Source organism: Vipera ursinii (assembly GCF_947247035.1).
Source record: "Vipera ursinii genome assembly, chromosome: 7".
Classification (NCBI taxonomy): domain Eukaryota; kingdom Metazoa; phylum Chordata; class Lepidosauria; order Squamata; family Viperidae; genus Vipera; species Vipera ursinii.
Window position 1 is genome coordinate 64423577 of NC_139521.1, and position 18265 is coordinate 64441841.

At 39.2% G+C, this 18265-nt stretch overlaps 1 protein-coding gene across 1 annotated transcript in view; it reads right to left on the minus strand.

Annotated features, from left to right (window-relative positions):
* Positions 1-18265, minus strand: part of MMRN1 (multimerin 1) — a 79881-nt gene that overhangs the window by 16294 nt on the left and 45322 nt on the right. Inside the window, exons 5-6 of the mRNA XM_083367114.1 lie at positions 15674-15847; positions 2417-4378 (exon numbers count right to left, since the gene is read on the minus strand). Coding sequence (XP_083223240.1) covers positions 2417-4378; positions 15674-15847 — 2136 coding nt within the window. The remainder of the gene's footprint in view (positions 1-2416; positions 4379-15673; positions 15848-18265) is intronic.

The following is an 18265-nucleotide window of genomic DNA, read 5'->3' on the forward strand; positions in this document are numbered from 1 at the left end:
CTAGGTTAATGGTTCAATAGAACTTCATGTATTGAAACCATCCACTTTTCCCGATCTCTTTCAAATCATCTTTGTCATATTCATGCCGTTTCTTCATTAACTGCCTTCATGGAAAGATGGGATAAAGTTTGCAAAAAGGAGATGCTGTATGTACTTCATTCATATAACTGCTGACGTCCACTGTTTTTACCTGCTGCAGAAAAGATGCTTCCAGGGAATTAAGGGAATTAAGCAGCTAGATATGAAATAAAGTTGAATATTGTTGAAGCCCAAATCGACTTTAAAGTTTGTCAGAGAAAGTGCAAGCACTTGAATGTAGGTATTCTCTGAACGGTGCTCTGAGATTAAAGGAATGGAAGTTGATTGATTTAATGTGCTATCCATTTATTAAAGTTTAATATTTAAAATTTAAATTATTAATAGAAGACAACAATGCATAAGAAACGCCTTTGCTGTTCACCAATGCACCCTACTGTGCATGGAAATAATTCTGTGTTTTTTTTCAAATCCATCTTTTAAAAAGATAATTTAAAATAATATGGGTCTTGTCTTTGGAGGAATCCTGTAGCAGTCTTGTATTAATTTGCCTGGGGACTTTATAAAACATTTTGCCATACCTGCATGAAGTCTCAGTTATATAGCCATTATTCCACTGACTTGTCAGGAACAATGCTGATTTCCTCACAAAGAAAACCTGGGAGTTTATGCTATACTTTAACTCCAGTCTTATCTCCAGGAAGTTTCTGCTTTTTTTCTCATGTTCTAAATTGACTTGCATTCTGGTGGGGCCCTATGTTAGATTGATCATAACAGATCGTTTCCATATAATTGCTAAAAAGGCAAGATACGGTCACCAAGCATTCATTCTGATAAAACTGTTTAGCTTCAACTTATAGTACATTGATTCTACGCTCATCTCTTCTGTTTTGGTTGATTTTAGATTTTTTTTTAATCCACATTCTCATACAAGTAGTCCTCGACTTACAACAGTTCATTTAGTGACCATTTGAAATTAAAATGGCACCGAAAAAATCACTTATGATCATTTTTCACCCTTACAGCCATTGCAGCATCCTCAATGTCACGTGAATAAAATTCAGACACTTGTCCACTGACTCATATTTATGACGGTTGCGGTATCCCAGGGTCATGTGATCCCCTTTTGCGACCTTCTGCAGGCAAAATCAATGGGGAAGCCAGATTCGTTTAACAACTGTGCTATTAACTTAACAACTGCAGTGATTCACCTAAAGATGGTGGTAAGAAAGGTTGTAAAATGGGGCAAAATTCACTTAACAAATGTCTCTCTTAGCAACCTAAATTTTGGGATCAACTGTGGTCATAAATCGAGGACTATAATTTTAGCTCAGTTTTAGAGCTAAGCAAATATTCCTGAGAAGCTCAGGAAGATCACATGACAAGCCCTTAGCCCAGAAGTGGGAAACTCTGGCCCCTTTAAGACTGATGGACTTCAACTCCCAGAATTGCTGAGCATGGCTGGTTCAGGAATTCTGGGAGTTGAAGTCCACAAGTCATAAAAGGGCCAAGGTTCCCCACCCCTGCCTTAGCCCAACAATTCTCCTCTGATCAGGAAAATTGAAATCTGCAGACACAAAACATACTTAATAGACATGTGGAAAACTTTCCAACACAAGCGGCTGAAAATAGCATAAAATAACCTTCCCTCAGAACCCACAGCTAGCGTGGCCATTTGTCAAATTGGCTCAGAGATTTTGAGAGTTGAAATCTCAACAAATCTGAAGAAGACCAGATTTGAGAAAGCTATCATATAGAAATGCCCGTATTGCTAATACGTTTGCTTGCCACACCATCTATTTTTTTTATTTCTATGATTTCTATATTCCTTTTTATTTCAAAGCCTATTGCCCTATAGGTTTGGAGAGAAAAATCCCCAGAATTCATAGTTTCACAGCTTGGGAGTTCTAGACAATGTAATTCCAACAGATTTGCTTCGAGAAAAATAATTCTACATGGCAGCTGGGTTCAAATATGTAAAGCCACAAAGATCGTGATAACCATAAGGTGGTTTGTTTGATTTTGGCAAGGGATGTGATGTAAACTCAGCCAATTCAGTAAAACATATTCAAACAAATTATGATTTAATCCAACATTTGAACCTAGTCACTAAGACAAAAGAAATCAAAACAAGCTCTGCTAAATAGTTTGGTGTTCAGTTGAAATTAATACTTGGTGCCATGGGTTTAGTTTTTTTTAAAAAAAGAACATAAATACACAATATGCTCATGTACAGAATGTCATTCTCCCTTAAAAATGAGATTTTTACCAAAAAAAATCCCAATTGTGTTGCATTTAAACATTATAAATAAAGGAAATATATCTACTGAACCTTTCAGGTGATACCCCCAATAAGAGCGGTAATATTAAAAGGCATTACCTGTATCTAAAGCAGACTCAGTGTTTCTCTGACTTCTCCCAGCCTGATTTGTAGCAGTGTTCACAGCAATCTTTTTCCCTGATAATGTCTTCTTCGGGACTGTAGCAGTTGCCTTTAACCGTTTGGTAATAGCGTCTACTGCCTCTTCTAGGGACTTGTCCACATACAAGGTTAGATTGGCTAGAAGTGCTTCTTTTTGGGCCTCTACCATGGCACCGGTGAGCTCTTGGAAGCCTTTCTGAAACAATATGCCCTCTGAATGAACTCTTGGCATCAGTTTGGGAATGCTGGCATTCATTTCTTTAATGGTTCCAGAGACATCCTGACACAAGTTCCTTGCTTCATTGGCTGTCTTGTTTAAGACAGGGATGCTCAACGATAAGCGGATGCTTTTGGCTTCAAGAGCCCTGATTCTGGAATTGAAGGCCTGAAGCTGAACAGAGACGGCTTTCTCATTTTCCGTGGCAGCTGCTTTCACGTTTCTTACTGAGACACAATTGTTTGCCAAGAATTTGATGATTTTTGCCTCCACAGCCTGCAGACGCGTTTCGTAGTCATTATATTCATTGCTGGAGAGCAATATTTTTTCATCCGGGTGACCAGTGTCTGGCTTGTGCTCTTGAACGTTTAATAATGAGGTGTTTGTGTTAGGGTGACCTCTGCTGAGGTGATGGATGTTCTGCTCGCCAAATGAAGATTCTGCAGGGGGCCAAATTCTTTTTGGTTTCTCATTTTGGTTGGCTAGTATCTGAAGGGATTCATTCATCTTTTGAAATTGTGGTATTAACATCAACACATTTTCCATCTCCTCCCCACGATCACAGCAAGCTTCGGTCTCATTTTTCCAAGTATTCAGGGCTGCTTTGAGTACATAGTTATCTTGGATGGAATCAACAACACTGTTGATAACCATCATGGTTTTGTTTAATCCATCCTCCATTAAAACAAAACACTCATCGATACGCCTCTGAGAAACTTCATCATGATCCTGAGCTTCATTTTTAAGTGCCTTCTGATTTTTGTGGAGTTCCTCAATGGTGAAGTTCAGCGCTGTCACAACACTGGTTAAGTTCTCCAGTTTTTTGCTGATAGTATCTGTTTCAAGTCGCAACTCATCCTCTGAGGTAAGGCTGAAAGGAACTCCTTGTTCAATCAAGGGCTGGAGAATCTCCATGTCATAGCAGAGGTCATTAATTTGTTCATTCATTTTCTCCATCTTATCATCCAAGGGAAACATGAAATTCTTCACAGTTTTATTTAAGGAATGAATGACCCCTTCCACACCACTTATTTGCATTTGGACATCACTTCTGCACTGGGACAATATGCTATCACATCTACCTTGTAGATCATGTGTCTGGATTTCCAATGAGATGGTAAGATTGTTGATCTTGTTGTCTTGGATTCTGAGATCATCGTACAGCTGCAAAATCATCAGGTTCTGGGTTCTCATTTTCTCCTGTAAATTTGTCATGAAATTTGTAAGATTATCACTCATTGATTCAGCAGCTATGGGTACATTCTGGACTGAGCTTCGTTCAGCTGATAGCAGTTGTTCATGTGCTTCTTTCATTTGTGTAAGAGTTATGTTCAGAGAGTCATAGTAAATATCACTCTTTGAGCTTTGATGCTCTAGGTCAGCTTCCAAAGATCTCTGCTTTTCTTGCAGTTCTTTGATTGGCTTCTCACATGTAAAGCCTATATCTTCTTCAATATGCAAGATCTGGGTTCGAATGTCTAGTATTTCTACTCTTGTAGGTCTATTTTCAATATCAAGGGCAAATCTCTGGCAGGATTTATTCAAACCTTTGACCAAGCCTTTTGTATTCTCAAGATCTTCAGAGAGTTCAGATGTGATCTTGAAAATCTGAGCCACTGTCTCTTGCATGTCACTTTGGAAGGCTTTAAATTGCTCTTTTACAATTTCTTTGATAAGTTCAGTCACACCTTTAGATTTGAAACCTACAGGGGAGCAAAAGACACAAAAGCTTTCCTTAATATGAGCAGGGGGGAGAAACCAATAATCCAATATTTAAGCAAACCTCAGGGTCTCTTTCTCTCTCTCTCTCTCCCCTGCCTAAAACCATTGTTTTGCCTCTGTAGGTGGCGGCAATGAAACAACGTTTGTGCAATAACATTTGCACAGTGTGTTTCTGGCTGGATTATTGCCTTTGTGGAGTCTCGAAGGGATTCTGTTTTGCTTGCTACTCTCATCCTTTTAATCAGTTTTGTTGTCCTGGGGGAGGAGACATAGTATATGCTCCCTCCAATTATAAGCCATGGTGACAGGGTAAAATGTAACCACAGATTTCAGCAGAAGTGTCTAAAGGTTTAAAGGAACTATCCAAATATACAGTCACCCATTTTGGGGGTGGGGGAGGAGGATGAAAGATCAATAGTACTGAAATGATTTCAATTTCTTGCTGTCTAATCAGCATTAAAACTGCAAACAGAAATTTACAGATTAAGATTTATTTATTTGGAATGAGTCTGCTGGCCTTCTTCAGAGTAACATCAAGGAGACTTTTAAATAAAAATGAGGACTACATGGCTAAAGTTGCCAAAAGAATGGAAACAAACAGTCAGAGACCTGACGGGATCATTATCAAAATGAAGTGCAGGTGGCCTCCACTTTCAGTGTTGTCAAATAAGGAGCAAAATCTGTTACCACATTATAGAGCAAGAGCAAGAGATAGTGAAATTTAAATGCTGAGGCTGGATGGCTGTACAGTGCAGTAATGGGTATTCTTTGTTATGACCATGTCTGGTAAGGGCAATAACAATAACTTATATGGCTGAGCCTCATCCTTGACTCTCCCACTGCAGAGATTTATGGCTATGCAGTGGGCCGAAGCTTGGACCCTGACCTTGCCATTCTTTCCTTAGGATTAGAACTGGGAAGCTATGGTTTCCCCCCACCCCACCCTCTGCAAAAAAAACTCTTCATAATATAGCCTAGAATGAAGTTATTTATTGCACTTTGAAATGATAATCAGAAAACTACTGGCTAATCACGAGAGCCTCTAGGAATCTATCTCTGCTTAAACTGCCTTTATGATAATAGGATTAAGCTTTTGGGGTCTTCAGCCATTCCTCTCTGGAATGCTTGGGTGCTTATATTATTCATCTTTCTAACCTATTAGACCATTGTCCTTAGTTTGGACGGTTTCCTTTGTTCTCTTAAGAGTAGTCTTTCCCCAGTCTTGTACCCTCCTGAACGATTGCATTCCATTACCCATAATTCTCAGCCAGCCCATGACAACAGCATTCACAGGTTTGAATCCGTTTATTAGCAAAACACCTGAAAAGGGCTGTGGCATTGTCTTTGTAAAAATCGTCACGCATCTCTTTGTTTATTATTTCTTTCTTTCTTAGATGTTTATCCCAACCTAATCCTATGACTCTCCACAGTGTACATGCCTATAGAATGTCTATATTAAATGTCATAAAATTCTTAAAGGCCCAAAGGAATGGAGGATACCCAAAGTTCCTCTGATGTTACCCAACTGATTGAAAAAGTCCACCAAAACTTCAACTCTGTTCTAATTTGGGGCAAATTTAACTTCCAGGAGAAAGACTGTTCTACAACACGGGGACCAGGGTTTCAGCTCACATGACAACCTTGAATAATTTGGAACTGGAGGGTCACCTTAAAGGTGATATTTTCAGCTGGAAAGTGTCAGGAGTCTCTGCTAGATTGCAACATAAAATATTTAAGCCTTTACACAAGAACCGGGTCGACTCAACAGTAAATTGGCACCAGATAAGGGTCAAAGGAATTCAGGAGGAATTGGGCTTGGTCTGCCTGTGGGAACACAATGAGTCTAAGCTGATGACGCACTCAACTCTGCCACCCCCCCAATCTTTTCCCTATAGATATTGCATTAGTGGAATAGAGATGGATGAGGTGGTGGCCGGCATCATAGGCAATGTTCAAATGTCTTGTGGGAAGGGAAATAGCCCCTGCAGTTTGCCCACCTGTATTTTATATCCTTCGTACCACAATGAGCAATATTATTTGACATCCTTGTCTCAATAGACAACAATCGTTGAATGTAAAAAAGAAATGTTGTGGGCTTACAGGTAAGACAGAGCCTGCTGTAATTGTATTAATTGTCCTAAGTAAAAATCCCTCCTGGCTGAAAGAGAAACACATACCCAGAGAAACTTCCGATATGTACGACAACTTCCTTGCTTATAGGCAAAAAAAAACCAAAACAGCGATACATCTATTTACTTGTTTTTACCCAACATTTTACACAACCTGTATGAGAAATCTTTTTTTCCTAGTCCAGCATTATAAGGAATTAAGACATACTCTGAAGGGGTGTAATTTAGATGAATTAGATCTAATTAAAGAAGGCACCTGGGTTCAATTGAGTCAGCATATTTAATATTGATGAATATGTTTTGAGAAGGGAATATACACAAATATATTTGATAATGTTCTACCAGGTGGAAAAGAAAATAGGGCAACGTATATATCAATCTACATACATGCCCCTGATATTATTACATTATCTTTAAGATCCCAAAGATGCTTTTGCATCAGGCAACTGGACTTTCTTATTTTTCTTGGAAGACGTTTCACTTCTCATCCAAGAAGCTTCTTGGATGAGAAGTGAAAGTCTTCAAAGAGAAAATCAAGAAAGTCCAGTTGCCTTGTGAAAAAGCAGCTTTGGGATAACTATGACCTGGATGACTGAGAATCTCCATAGACATTATCTTTAAGATTTTCTGAGACTACAACTTTCCACCCCAGAAAGAATTAGGATTCCTGCATTTTACTTATGGGCAAACTATGCTGAAAATTTGCATTTTAAAATAAAATGCCTTCATTCAATTTGATGAGAGTTTATTTCTGAAATTTATTTAAGAGCACCATAGCAGTCAACTGAAATTCTGCATAGCATTCATCAGGAATGCTAGGACAAAGAATGACAATATATGAAATAAATGGGCTTATGAATGCCTCCTGCAAGGCTACCTCTACTGCTAGGACCGTATCTTTTGGAAGTGCTGATGCTGCTGAGGTGAGGGAAAAATTGGTTTTGTTTTTTAAATCTATTTATATATGGGAAGAATTTTTTCTTTAAAAATCTGAAATGCATGTTCAAGTCAAGTACCCATCTTTCACTTTAAAAACTTCTGGCCAAAATTATAATGTCACAGTTTTAGGAAATGGAGGGTCACTATTTTCACACTGCAATGTGTGAAATAGCTTACTAAACTCTTCTGTTTCTTATACATGAAGAGATAGCCAGTGCTTCATTTTCATCCCCAAATGATAAAATGAAAAGGAATTGTGCAGTTGTGGTTAGTAACGAAACTGATTGATTTATTATGTATCATCAACTTTTAATGACCCCACAGATAGCTTTTCTCCAGGACATAACCAAATAAGATACCAATTGTAGTCTTAATATTTTGTTGTGTTGGTAAGTTACAAGCAAGACATCAAAAATTATTTATTTATCTGTTTGTTAGTTTTTATTTCATATTTCTAAACCACCCGACTCCCTCAAAGAGTGTCTCTGGGTGGTGTACAATGTAATGTAACCTACAAGAAAAAACAATGTAGAAAAACTAACATGAACATTAAACTAGGATTAAGATTTTTAAAGTTATAGAATGATGACAATTGAATATCAAGAGGGGAAAGGAAAAAAAATATCCTAAAATGCCATTTAATGTTGGATTAAAGGCAGGGGAGATCTCAAGGGACTAGCCCAGTGGTGGCGAACCTATGGCACATGTGCCAGAGGTGGCACTCAGAGCCCTCTCTGTTGGCACATGCACCAGCGCCACCAGCAGCAGGTCCATCAGGCTGCCACCGCTGCCCAGAGCAGGAGCCCCGCCCAGCACAAAGGAGGCAAAGCGACTGACTAGCAAGCTCAAATAGAGGTGGTAGAGCAGAGGTCACCAACCATTGTTGATTAAGTGAGGGGGAAGCATTTTACATGCATGCATGCATGCACGGAGCTGTGAGCACGCATGTGCTGCAAATGGGGCAGAATTAGTGCCTGCATGATACTCACTAGCCCTGCCCCATTCTTACATGGTGCAGCGCCTTGTATCTGCACCCCGCGGCTTGGTGGAGGCCATTTTTGTGCCTTGCAGCACGGCGGCCCATTTTTGTGCCCCCAGTTTTTGCATGCCAGAGGTGGAACTCAGAGGCGCCTCCCTGCCCCCCACCCCACCCTGAGGGCACCAGAAGGCTGATGCTGCCCTGGCGCTTTGCAATAAATAAGTAGGTTTGGGGTTGCGGTTTGGGCACTCGGTCTCTCAAAGGTTTGCAATCACTGGACTAGCCAGACCCACAATTATGTGGTTCTGTGTGACCCCTCTCCGCTAAGGCCACAGAAGGACAAGAGATTGGGGAGACTGCGATCCTATGTCTTTTATTTCCTGGGATCTCATTGTCCTTTCTTCCCAGCTATGTCTCCTCATTGAGTTTAATGGAGGCATGTTATATAGCTGAACTTCAGTCCTCTGTCCCTACTAGGGTTTGCTGAAGCTAGTTTTCCTTCTCTCCCAGTTAATTCTCTAGTTGACTTTTGATAAAGAGCAGGGAGGGAAGAGGGATGAGGACAATTCAGAGGTCGTGTTAAGCTATGCAAAGGTCAGCTTTGGAAATAGGATGGAAGGTTGCACAGAACAAATGGAGAAGGCATGACAGATCCACTGGGAGCCTGGAAGACATAAATCTAATATGGTCAGAAAACAGAAAGGCAAAAAAGCACAAAGGCAGAATAGAATCTTCCCTCACAAGCAAAGTAAGACATCAACATTTGTGAAGCCACTGGAATCGACAAATTAGTGGACCTCAAAGGTTGTATGATTTTGATGCCTCTGCGTCTCTGTTGGGGGGGGCTCACATGCAGGCACACGCACACGTACCTTAGAATGAAGATGTGAGCAGGATTTTTTTTTAAGAGCAAGGCATGAACAAAAGTGAAAAGATTCCATAGAAATTCTCAGGTAAACATTAAGGTCTCACTGTTTTTGATGGGAAAGGTTGGCAAGCCAAAATGGCTTGGGTCCGGGATATCTGAGGGAACACCTGCTGCCAGCATCAAGCTCCCTTCGTCCAGTGTGCTCCCACAGGGAGGGACTTTTCAGGGTGCTGCCGGTAAAAGATTGCCGGCGGGTAACGCCCAGAGGGAGGGCCTTCTCAGTGGGTGCGCCTGCCCTCTGGAACCAGCTGCCCGTGGAGCTTAGGACTGCCCCCGACCTCCGTTCATTCCACCAGGACCTGAAGACCTGACTCTTCGAGCTCTCTGGCCCAGGCTGAGAATTTTAATTTTAATTGGTTTTTTTTTTACTTTTTCAGGGATTGTTGTAATTATTTTTAATTGTTTTTAACTTTTGTATTTCCTGTTTTAAATACCCTGTAAACCGCCCTGAGTCCTGCGGGAAAGGGCGGTATATAAATCCAATTAAATAAATAAATAAATAAATAATGTATTAAAGTCTTTCCTATTGAGATTAGTGAAGTCGAAAAGGGACAACTCACTCCGATTTTATGCTTAAATACATTGGAAAGTACTTTATGGTTAACAACTAACCTGTGAACTCAGGTGTAACACAGTTTTATGGCCATTGTCCCATTCAAATTCTCAGCATCCAGGTAATCAATAATGCTAATGAAAACTTTCTCACCTATTGATTTGTGTTTCCTGGGTCTCTTTCTCTTGATTGTTCCTCAGATTGATTATGCAACAACCCCAGAGTAACTGACTAAGACCTCATCTGAAAACTACAAAAACATCACTGAGTCACAAGAAAAAGGCAGAGAAAGAAGGATCCTAAAAATACCGGTAGCTTTACATTAGGGATAAGAGAGCGGTCAGGTTGGGAAATCGGTCTCTTTTGGATGGATGAAGATGCTGCTATGCCGTAGAGCAATTTTGAGGAAATGTTATCTGTTTATCCTGGAGAACCACAATTACTCTCAGAATCCTTATAGGAAGCAGCTCAAGTATGGGGCAAAGAGAATGGATCATAGCACAATCATATGGCAGCCCTGACAGTAAATCAAAGAGAAACCTTGGCAGGTAAAGAGAAAATTCTTACATCAGCAATTACAAAACTCTTGCCAGGTTATAAGATGAGCAACTAAAATAATTAAGGGCCTAGAGACAAAAACATATGCAAGAATTCGGTATGACCAATCTAGAGAAAAGAGGGACTAGGAGGGACATGATAGCAGTATTCCAGTATTTGAGGGGTTGCCACAAAGAAGAGGGGGGTCAATTTATTCTCCAAAGCACCAGAGGGCAGGACAAGAAACAATGGATGGAAACTAATCAAGGAGAGAAGCAACCTGGAACAGAGGAGAAATTTCCTCGCAGTGAGGACAATAACCAGTGGAACAGCTTTGCCTTCAAAAGCTGTGAGTGCTCCATCACTGGAGGTTTTTAAGAAGAGACTGGACAGTCATTTGTCTGAAATGGTATAGGGTCTCCTGCTTGAGCAGAGGGCTGGACTAGAAGACCTCCAAGGTCCCTTCCAGCTCCGTTCTGATTGGTTTTAAGTTTTGTATTTTAACCTCGTTTTGAATAAAATAAACCATTTTGGGGGGAAATCAGTTTAAAAAGTCTTGAAAAACTGCTTTTCCCTTCAAATGGCCAATTGAATAAGAGCCGCTCATGTACTGTATACGGACAGAAGCATCTCTTATACAAGGAAGAGATACAAACATCCTTGGACTTAAAGAAAAATTTAGGAATCCTGGCGAACAGATTGTTCCCTAAGCAAAGGGACATGAAACTCTTCAGTGTGTGGATGAGAAATATATTTCAGCAACTGATAAACTTCACTGAGGCTTCATAAATTCTCTCTGGGCAGATTCACAGTCAGGCATGGTGATTTCTAACTCCTTTTATTAAGAGGTGGCACCACGTTCAAAATAGATATAACTTTTAGAAAATAGGAAACAAGCATTGTTACGTTACAGTGCCAGTGCATGAGGTATTGTGATATATGTACAGTAAAGGTAAAGGTAAAGGTTCCCCCACACATGCTTGCTAGTCGTTTCCGACTCTAGGGGCCGGTGCTCATCTCCGTTTCAAAGCCAAAGAGCCAGCGCTTGTCCGAGGACATCTCCGTGGTCATGTGGCCAACATGAGTAGACACCAAAGGCGCACGGAACGCTGTGACCTTCCCACCGTAGTGGACCCTATTTTTCTACTTGCGTTTTTACATGCTTTCGAACTGCTAGGTTGGCAGAAGCTGGGACGAGTAACAAGCACTCACTCTGCTACACGGCACTCGGGATTCGACCCGCCAAACTACAGTGGTGGGATTTAAATATGTGAACAACCGGTTCTCTGTGCAGATGCCACTTCCGGAAGTCCATTCTGGGCCTGGGCAACAAAAAGTTAGCTACCGGTTCTGCCGAAGTGGTGCGAACCAGCTGAATCCCACCACTGTATATGTATATCCTTGTAAGGCTGGTGCCATGAACATCTACTTATAAGGTCAGCATTGTTGGGGATTTTTAATAAGTAAAGCAGCTACACTAAACAGAGTTTTATTAACAGCTGAATCTAAAATGCATTTAGAACAGACCTGGGCATTTTATGCCTCCTTGGCCACATCTGGCTGTCCCTGTCCATCCCAGGTGGATTGCTTTTATTTTGAAGATGACTGCTATTTTTATTTTATTTTTATTTCAGTACGTGCATGCACGCATGCCTATGTACCTTCACAGACCTTGGAGAGTATCCAAAAACTTCAGCTGGTACAAAATGCAGCTGTGCAAGCAGTTATTTGTGTTTGTGGAGAACCATGTGTTATATCTCCTGCTGTATTAACTGCATTGGTTACTAGTTGTTTCCAGATCTAGTTCAAGGTGCTGATGTTGCCCTTTAAACCATTAGATTGGGATCTTGGAGGGACTGTCTTTCCCTGATTTCATCCACTTGTCCCACCAGACCTCACAGAATGGGTATGTTATGGGTTCTGTTGTCAAGAGAGGTTTTCTGCTGTGGCACCCTGTATTATGGAATCTTTTCCAAGTGGAGATGAGGTTGGCCTCATCACTCTTGAATTTCTGACCTGGTTATGCTGGCAGACCTGGGAATTCCAGGGGATGGGCGAACTTGTGGGGTGACTCCCTTATTATTAACATCATTCCATCTACTATTCTCTTTTCCTGATTTAGCTCTGCTTTTATCATTTCAAATTCTTTTTTTAATTATTAGTATTATATAATGGTTAACTGTTTAATTTAACTGTTTTTGCTAGACTGTTGTACACCACCAAGGGTCTCTTTCTATGAGATGGTTGGCTACTTAAATTGGATTAGCCAGACATACCAACAGGCTGAAAAATAGCTTTTATCTGTGGGCTGTTAGGCTTTTAAATGGGACATAATCTTATGCAGAATTGACTTGGGAGGCCGGTGTGTGGTGTAGTTGGTTCACATAGTGTGGTGGGATGGAGGGTTTGTTGTCACTGTGTGTTGGGGGGAGAGAGCACAGGGGGAGGCTCAGCTAATCTCAATGTACACATCTTGTACTTTGACAATAAAGGTTTATTTATTTATTAATAAATAAAATAAAAAAAGAGAATGTGTATTATGAGGATGATTAACCATATCTCTGTCACAATGTCATCCACATTTAGAAGCCAAGAATTTACAGAAAAATTCTTCCTGTAACAGTTGTCATAATTCTGACAATTCGGAGATAGTAACTCCTGTTTTTGTTTGCCACAACAATGTGCAGTGACCTTTGGCCAGAAATTTGAACTTTGTTTAAATGGATTGCAATAAAGAAAGAAATGGATAAATGAAAGCAATGTCTTTCTGTGCCAAATATATTTCAGTAAGAATCAGTAATTATTCTGAATATTTAGTAATAATCTAATTACTGATTAGAATAATCAGTAATTATTCTGGAATGCTGAATATTCTGTTTCACTGCTGTACAGAACAGTAGAAAGCACAACATTGGGAGAATAAAAGAAATTTCACAGGGAGAGTGTGTTATGTGTAATTGTATATTAGAGTGCAGTTTGACATGCTATACATTCTAGATATAACACTTGGAAATAAAAAGAAAGATAAGCTTTATCATAATAAGAATTTGAATAGAATAGAATTGGGGCGTCACAATATCCTATATTGTGAAATGGAGGCATTGTGTATCAATGTGAGGGTCTACGTTTCTACTGAGGACCAAACATACTGAATTTTTCATGATCCTTGTGAAGATTGCAACTTTATTGTGGGTTAATGTGCATGAAAAAAATGTGGAAAAGATGTGGAGAAATACTGCGCAAGACTTCTATAATGGCACATTATAACTGAATGTGCACATATTAACCCAAAGGGACTAGAGAAATGGATAAAAAGCAAGCAGAAAGGAAATGGGAAATAATCAAAGTGATATAGAATGTATACCTAAGGGTCAAGAGTGCCACATAACAATAAAATACACAGGGTAGAGAGAGGACAGGATGAATAAGAGAGAAGGTGTAAATATCAGTGTGGCTAAAACAACATTGTTTAAGTGCAACAGCTGGAGCTTAGCGATTCTAGAGACAAGCCAGAAGTGGGACTATAATTTATTAAGATGTCTTCTAATAGCTTTTAGAGGCTCAAAGGTATGTCATTTATTCCAACTTTGCTGGTAGTGAAATAGCAATGATTTCAGGCAAAAATGGAGACTTAGGGGCAAATTTAACAAATGTTGAACAACAAAAAAAGAATACTAATTATGTTCTGGATTGGTTATGCCTAATTCTTTTTTTTACCTGGCCAAATCTTCTTCTAGCACTTGTATTAACTTTTGAAGATCCCTGCTTGGGACTTGCCTTCTCAAGTTATATTTCCAAGACTTTAAAAATACAATTTCAAAATGTCCCAATGCAAATGAGGGACATTAAGTGGCTATTATAAGGAGTTTCTTCTCTCGGATGGCATCCTCAAAATGGAATTTTCTCCTTGACAATGTTTATATAGCATTAAATATTGTTATATAATCCCAGATGGTTACATGGAATTTTTTAAATGCATTTAGGCTATGATTCTATGACCCTATGATCCTAAAGCAACCTAGAGCTTTAGATCTCAATCATGAAGAAGACAATCCAGGATTGATTCCTTCATTATACTATTATAGGTAATCTGTGCTTTGCCAGTGCTTTCTAAGCTGGCACATTTCAATCTTGAAAGACTGTAAAGGAGGCATGCAGAAGGGCTGAGTAACCAAATGATCCAAAGCTCCTCCAATTTGTGTCATGATATCAACCAAAAAATTTTAATTTAGATTCTATGTTTGAATTATGTTAAGCATTTTAATTGGTTTATGTCAATGACTCCAGAAATTTTGTTTACTGGTTATCGCCAACACTGCAAACAACAAGAACCATATTATTGAATGGTTAGAACAAGCATCCATTATATTACATGCTTCACATGAAGCCAGCTTGCAACAGTATTCTTCCTTAGTCTTACATTCATGCAATGTACCAACTCATCAGCTGGATTGTTCATATTGAAAGAAGAGCTTTTCAAACCAGCCCAGCAGGAAAATAGGATGCTAGCTTGAAAAATATGCATATAATCCTGAAAATCAGAAGAAGACAGTATCTTGATTGTGTGTCCTGTTCATATTCATTTCTTTTGCAGCAGTATAATCTCTGGTCAAATCAGTACTTCAGGCATTTTAAAACACAGTAAAAACCTGCATGTAGTTGGCATGGGTAGAACGCAATTGCAAACTATTGAGCATTGTTCACTGAATCATACCTTCACTGACGGTAGAAAGAAAGAAAGAAAGAAAGAAAGAAAGAAAGAAAGAAAGAAAGAAAGAAAGAAAGAAAGAAAGAAAGAAAGAAAGAAAGAAAGAAAGAAAGAAAGAAAGAAAGAAAGAAAGAAAGAAAGAAAGAAAGAAAGAAAGAAAGAAAGAAAGAAAGAAGAAAGAGGTAGAGAAAAGAAGGAAGGAAAAGGAAAGAAGGAAGGAGGGAAGGAAGGAAGGAAGGAAGGAAGGAAGGAAGGAAGGAAGGAAAGAAGGAAGGAGGGAGGGAAGGAAGGAAGGAAGGAAGGAAGGAAGGAAGGAAGGAAGGAAGGAAGGAAGGAAGGAAGGAAAAGGAAGGAAGAAAGAAAGAACTAAATAATATATGGTTCTTTGCAGAATATGGGATATTGCAACAGTAGTGTCTTCCTCCTCCCTCACCATCACCCCCCTTGCTGTTTTCTTGGCACTTCTAAGTGGGTGAGTGATTGCATTAATTTCTTTCTTTTACCTTTTAGAAACGCCACCAAATCTGTGCTCTTATCTTCATTGATTTTGCCTTCCAGAGAGGAAAGCGTCTGGCTCACATCTCTCATGACGACTGAAATGTTGTCAACCTTCTTCTGTAGCAAAGTCAGTTTCATCTCCTGGCTGCTAATCTGTTCATTCATTTTTTGTGCGACTGCTGGATTGGTGGGGGGGGAGGGGAGGAGGGGGGAGAGACCAAAAAAAATGCAATAAAAGCATAAGATGTTTACTGCAAAGAAAAGTGACAACTTCCCCAAAATAAAACCCACAGCCTGTTGTCAGAAAGAGGGTGAAAAATTTCTTCAGTCATTCAAGTGAGTATTCCATTTTGATTTTTGTCATGCACCTCGGGTGACGTTTCCACCAGCCACAGTCCCCAATAATTGCTGAATGATCCACATTCATTATATAGGGTGGTTATAATTCCAGGAGAGCCTATTGAACAGTTAACAGAAATTTAATGAACGTAAGTGGAGTCTTTGTCTACCTAGTCGATTTCTGTTTTTACCATTTCAATAAATGTGTTATACTCTACGGGACTGATCCTAGGAAGGAATTTGACAGCCACTGTGTTCATAGGAATTTGCAATGCAGAAATGAAATCACACTTTAGCAATGTATCGCTCCTTCAGCAATGGACAGTCCAATTCACTTTCTCTGAGAATTTTTTATTATTATTTTTTATTTATTTGTTTATAAAACTTGTATGCCTCTCATCTCATCCCAGGCAACTCTAAGCAGTTTACAGACATTAAACAAAATATATTGTAAAACATTAAAATAATAAGGCAATAAACATTTCCTGTCCAACATATCTAAAGGATACAAGCTTGGATCAAGCCTCACCCATCCCCTTCCTTAAAATGTCCACCCAAATGCAAGTAGAAGAGCCTGAAATTAGCTCTTTTTTTTCCCGCGACCCCAAATGCCATTTTCTGTCCTTTTCCAAGCATTTTAGTATGGAAATGGGAGTGCTTTGCCCCCCAGAGACGCCTGTTTCATTCTTGGCATTTTATTTATATATATGTAGCTATAGCTTACTTATTTGTATCCTGCCCATTTTTACGAATAACTCAAGGTGGTGAACATGCCCAGCACACCATCCTCCTTCTCCTCTTTTCCCCATAACAGCAACCCTGTCAGGTGGTCTGGGCTGAGAGAGGGGCTGGCCCAAAGTCACCCAGCGGTTCCCTCCCTCCCTCCCTCCCTCCCCCCCCAACCTGCTTAATTTTATTTTGATTGAATTCAAAATTTATGGTCTCTATTTATTGACTTAAGGTTTTATGCTATATTTTATTTAATATCTGTAAGCTGCCTATAGATGGATGGATGGATGGATAGATAGATAGATAGATAGATAGATAGATAGATAGATAGATAGATAGATACAGATAGATGGAGATAGTGAGAGAGACAGAGAGAGATATACATAGATACATAGATACATAGATACATATATATATATATATATATAGATAGATAGATAGAGAGAGAGAGAGAGAGAGAGAGAGAGAGAGAGAGAGAGAGATGGAGATAGAGAGATAGATAGAGCTAGTGAGAGAGGGAGAGAGATACATAGATACACAAATATATATATATATATATATATATATATATATATATATATATATATATATATATATATATATATATATATATATAAATAGAGAGAAATATGGATGGATAAATAGATATATATAGAGAGAGAGATGGAGATATGTATAGATAGAGATAGAGATGATAGAGATAGAGATAGAGATAGATGGACAGATGGATGGATGGATGAATGGACAGATAGATAGAGATAGATTGATGATTGATGAGAGAGAGAGAGAGAGAGAGAGAGAGATCTTAGAGATAGAGATGGATGGACAGATGGATGGATGGATGGATGAATAGATAGATAGATAGATAGATAGATAGATAGATAGATAGATAGATAGATAGATAGATAGATATGGAGATGGAGATGGAGATGGAGATGGAGATGGAGATATATATGTATAGATAGAGATAGAGATAGAGATAGAGATAGAGATAGAGATAGAGATAGAGATAGAGATAGAGATAAAGATAAAGATAAAGATAAAGATAAAGATAAAGATAAAGATAAAGATAAAGATAAAGATAAAGATATGGCTAAGGTGGGACTAGAACTCACAGTCTCCCACTTTATAGCTTGGTGACTTAATCACTATACCAAACTGACTCTCACATTCCCAACAATCTCACCCCCTCCCCCCAAAAAAACCCTCCAAGAACAAAGCTCCCCTTTTCCTGCCCCAAAATTGATTTCTGCCTGTTTTGTTGACATCAGTCATTACTTGTCGGCTCCTAATACCATTTAGAATATGGACCCTGAAATGCATTTTTAAAAAAATCTTGAAACATCCCCTAATCCACCCTACAGGGCTCATTGCCTTCCTTTATTGCATTTGCTCTCAAGGAATTAATGATGGCATCCAACGACTACTGTTATTGCACAATAACACCTTCTATAGGGGAGCCGAAAAATTAATGAAGTTGACAGAGGTGGGTAACTTGCTTTGCAGCATGCCAGCTACCTATTTAGTTT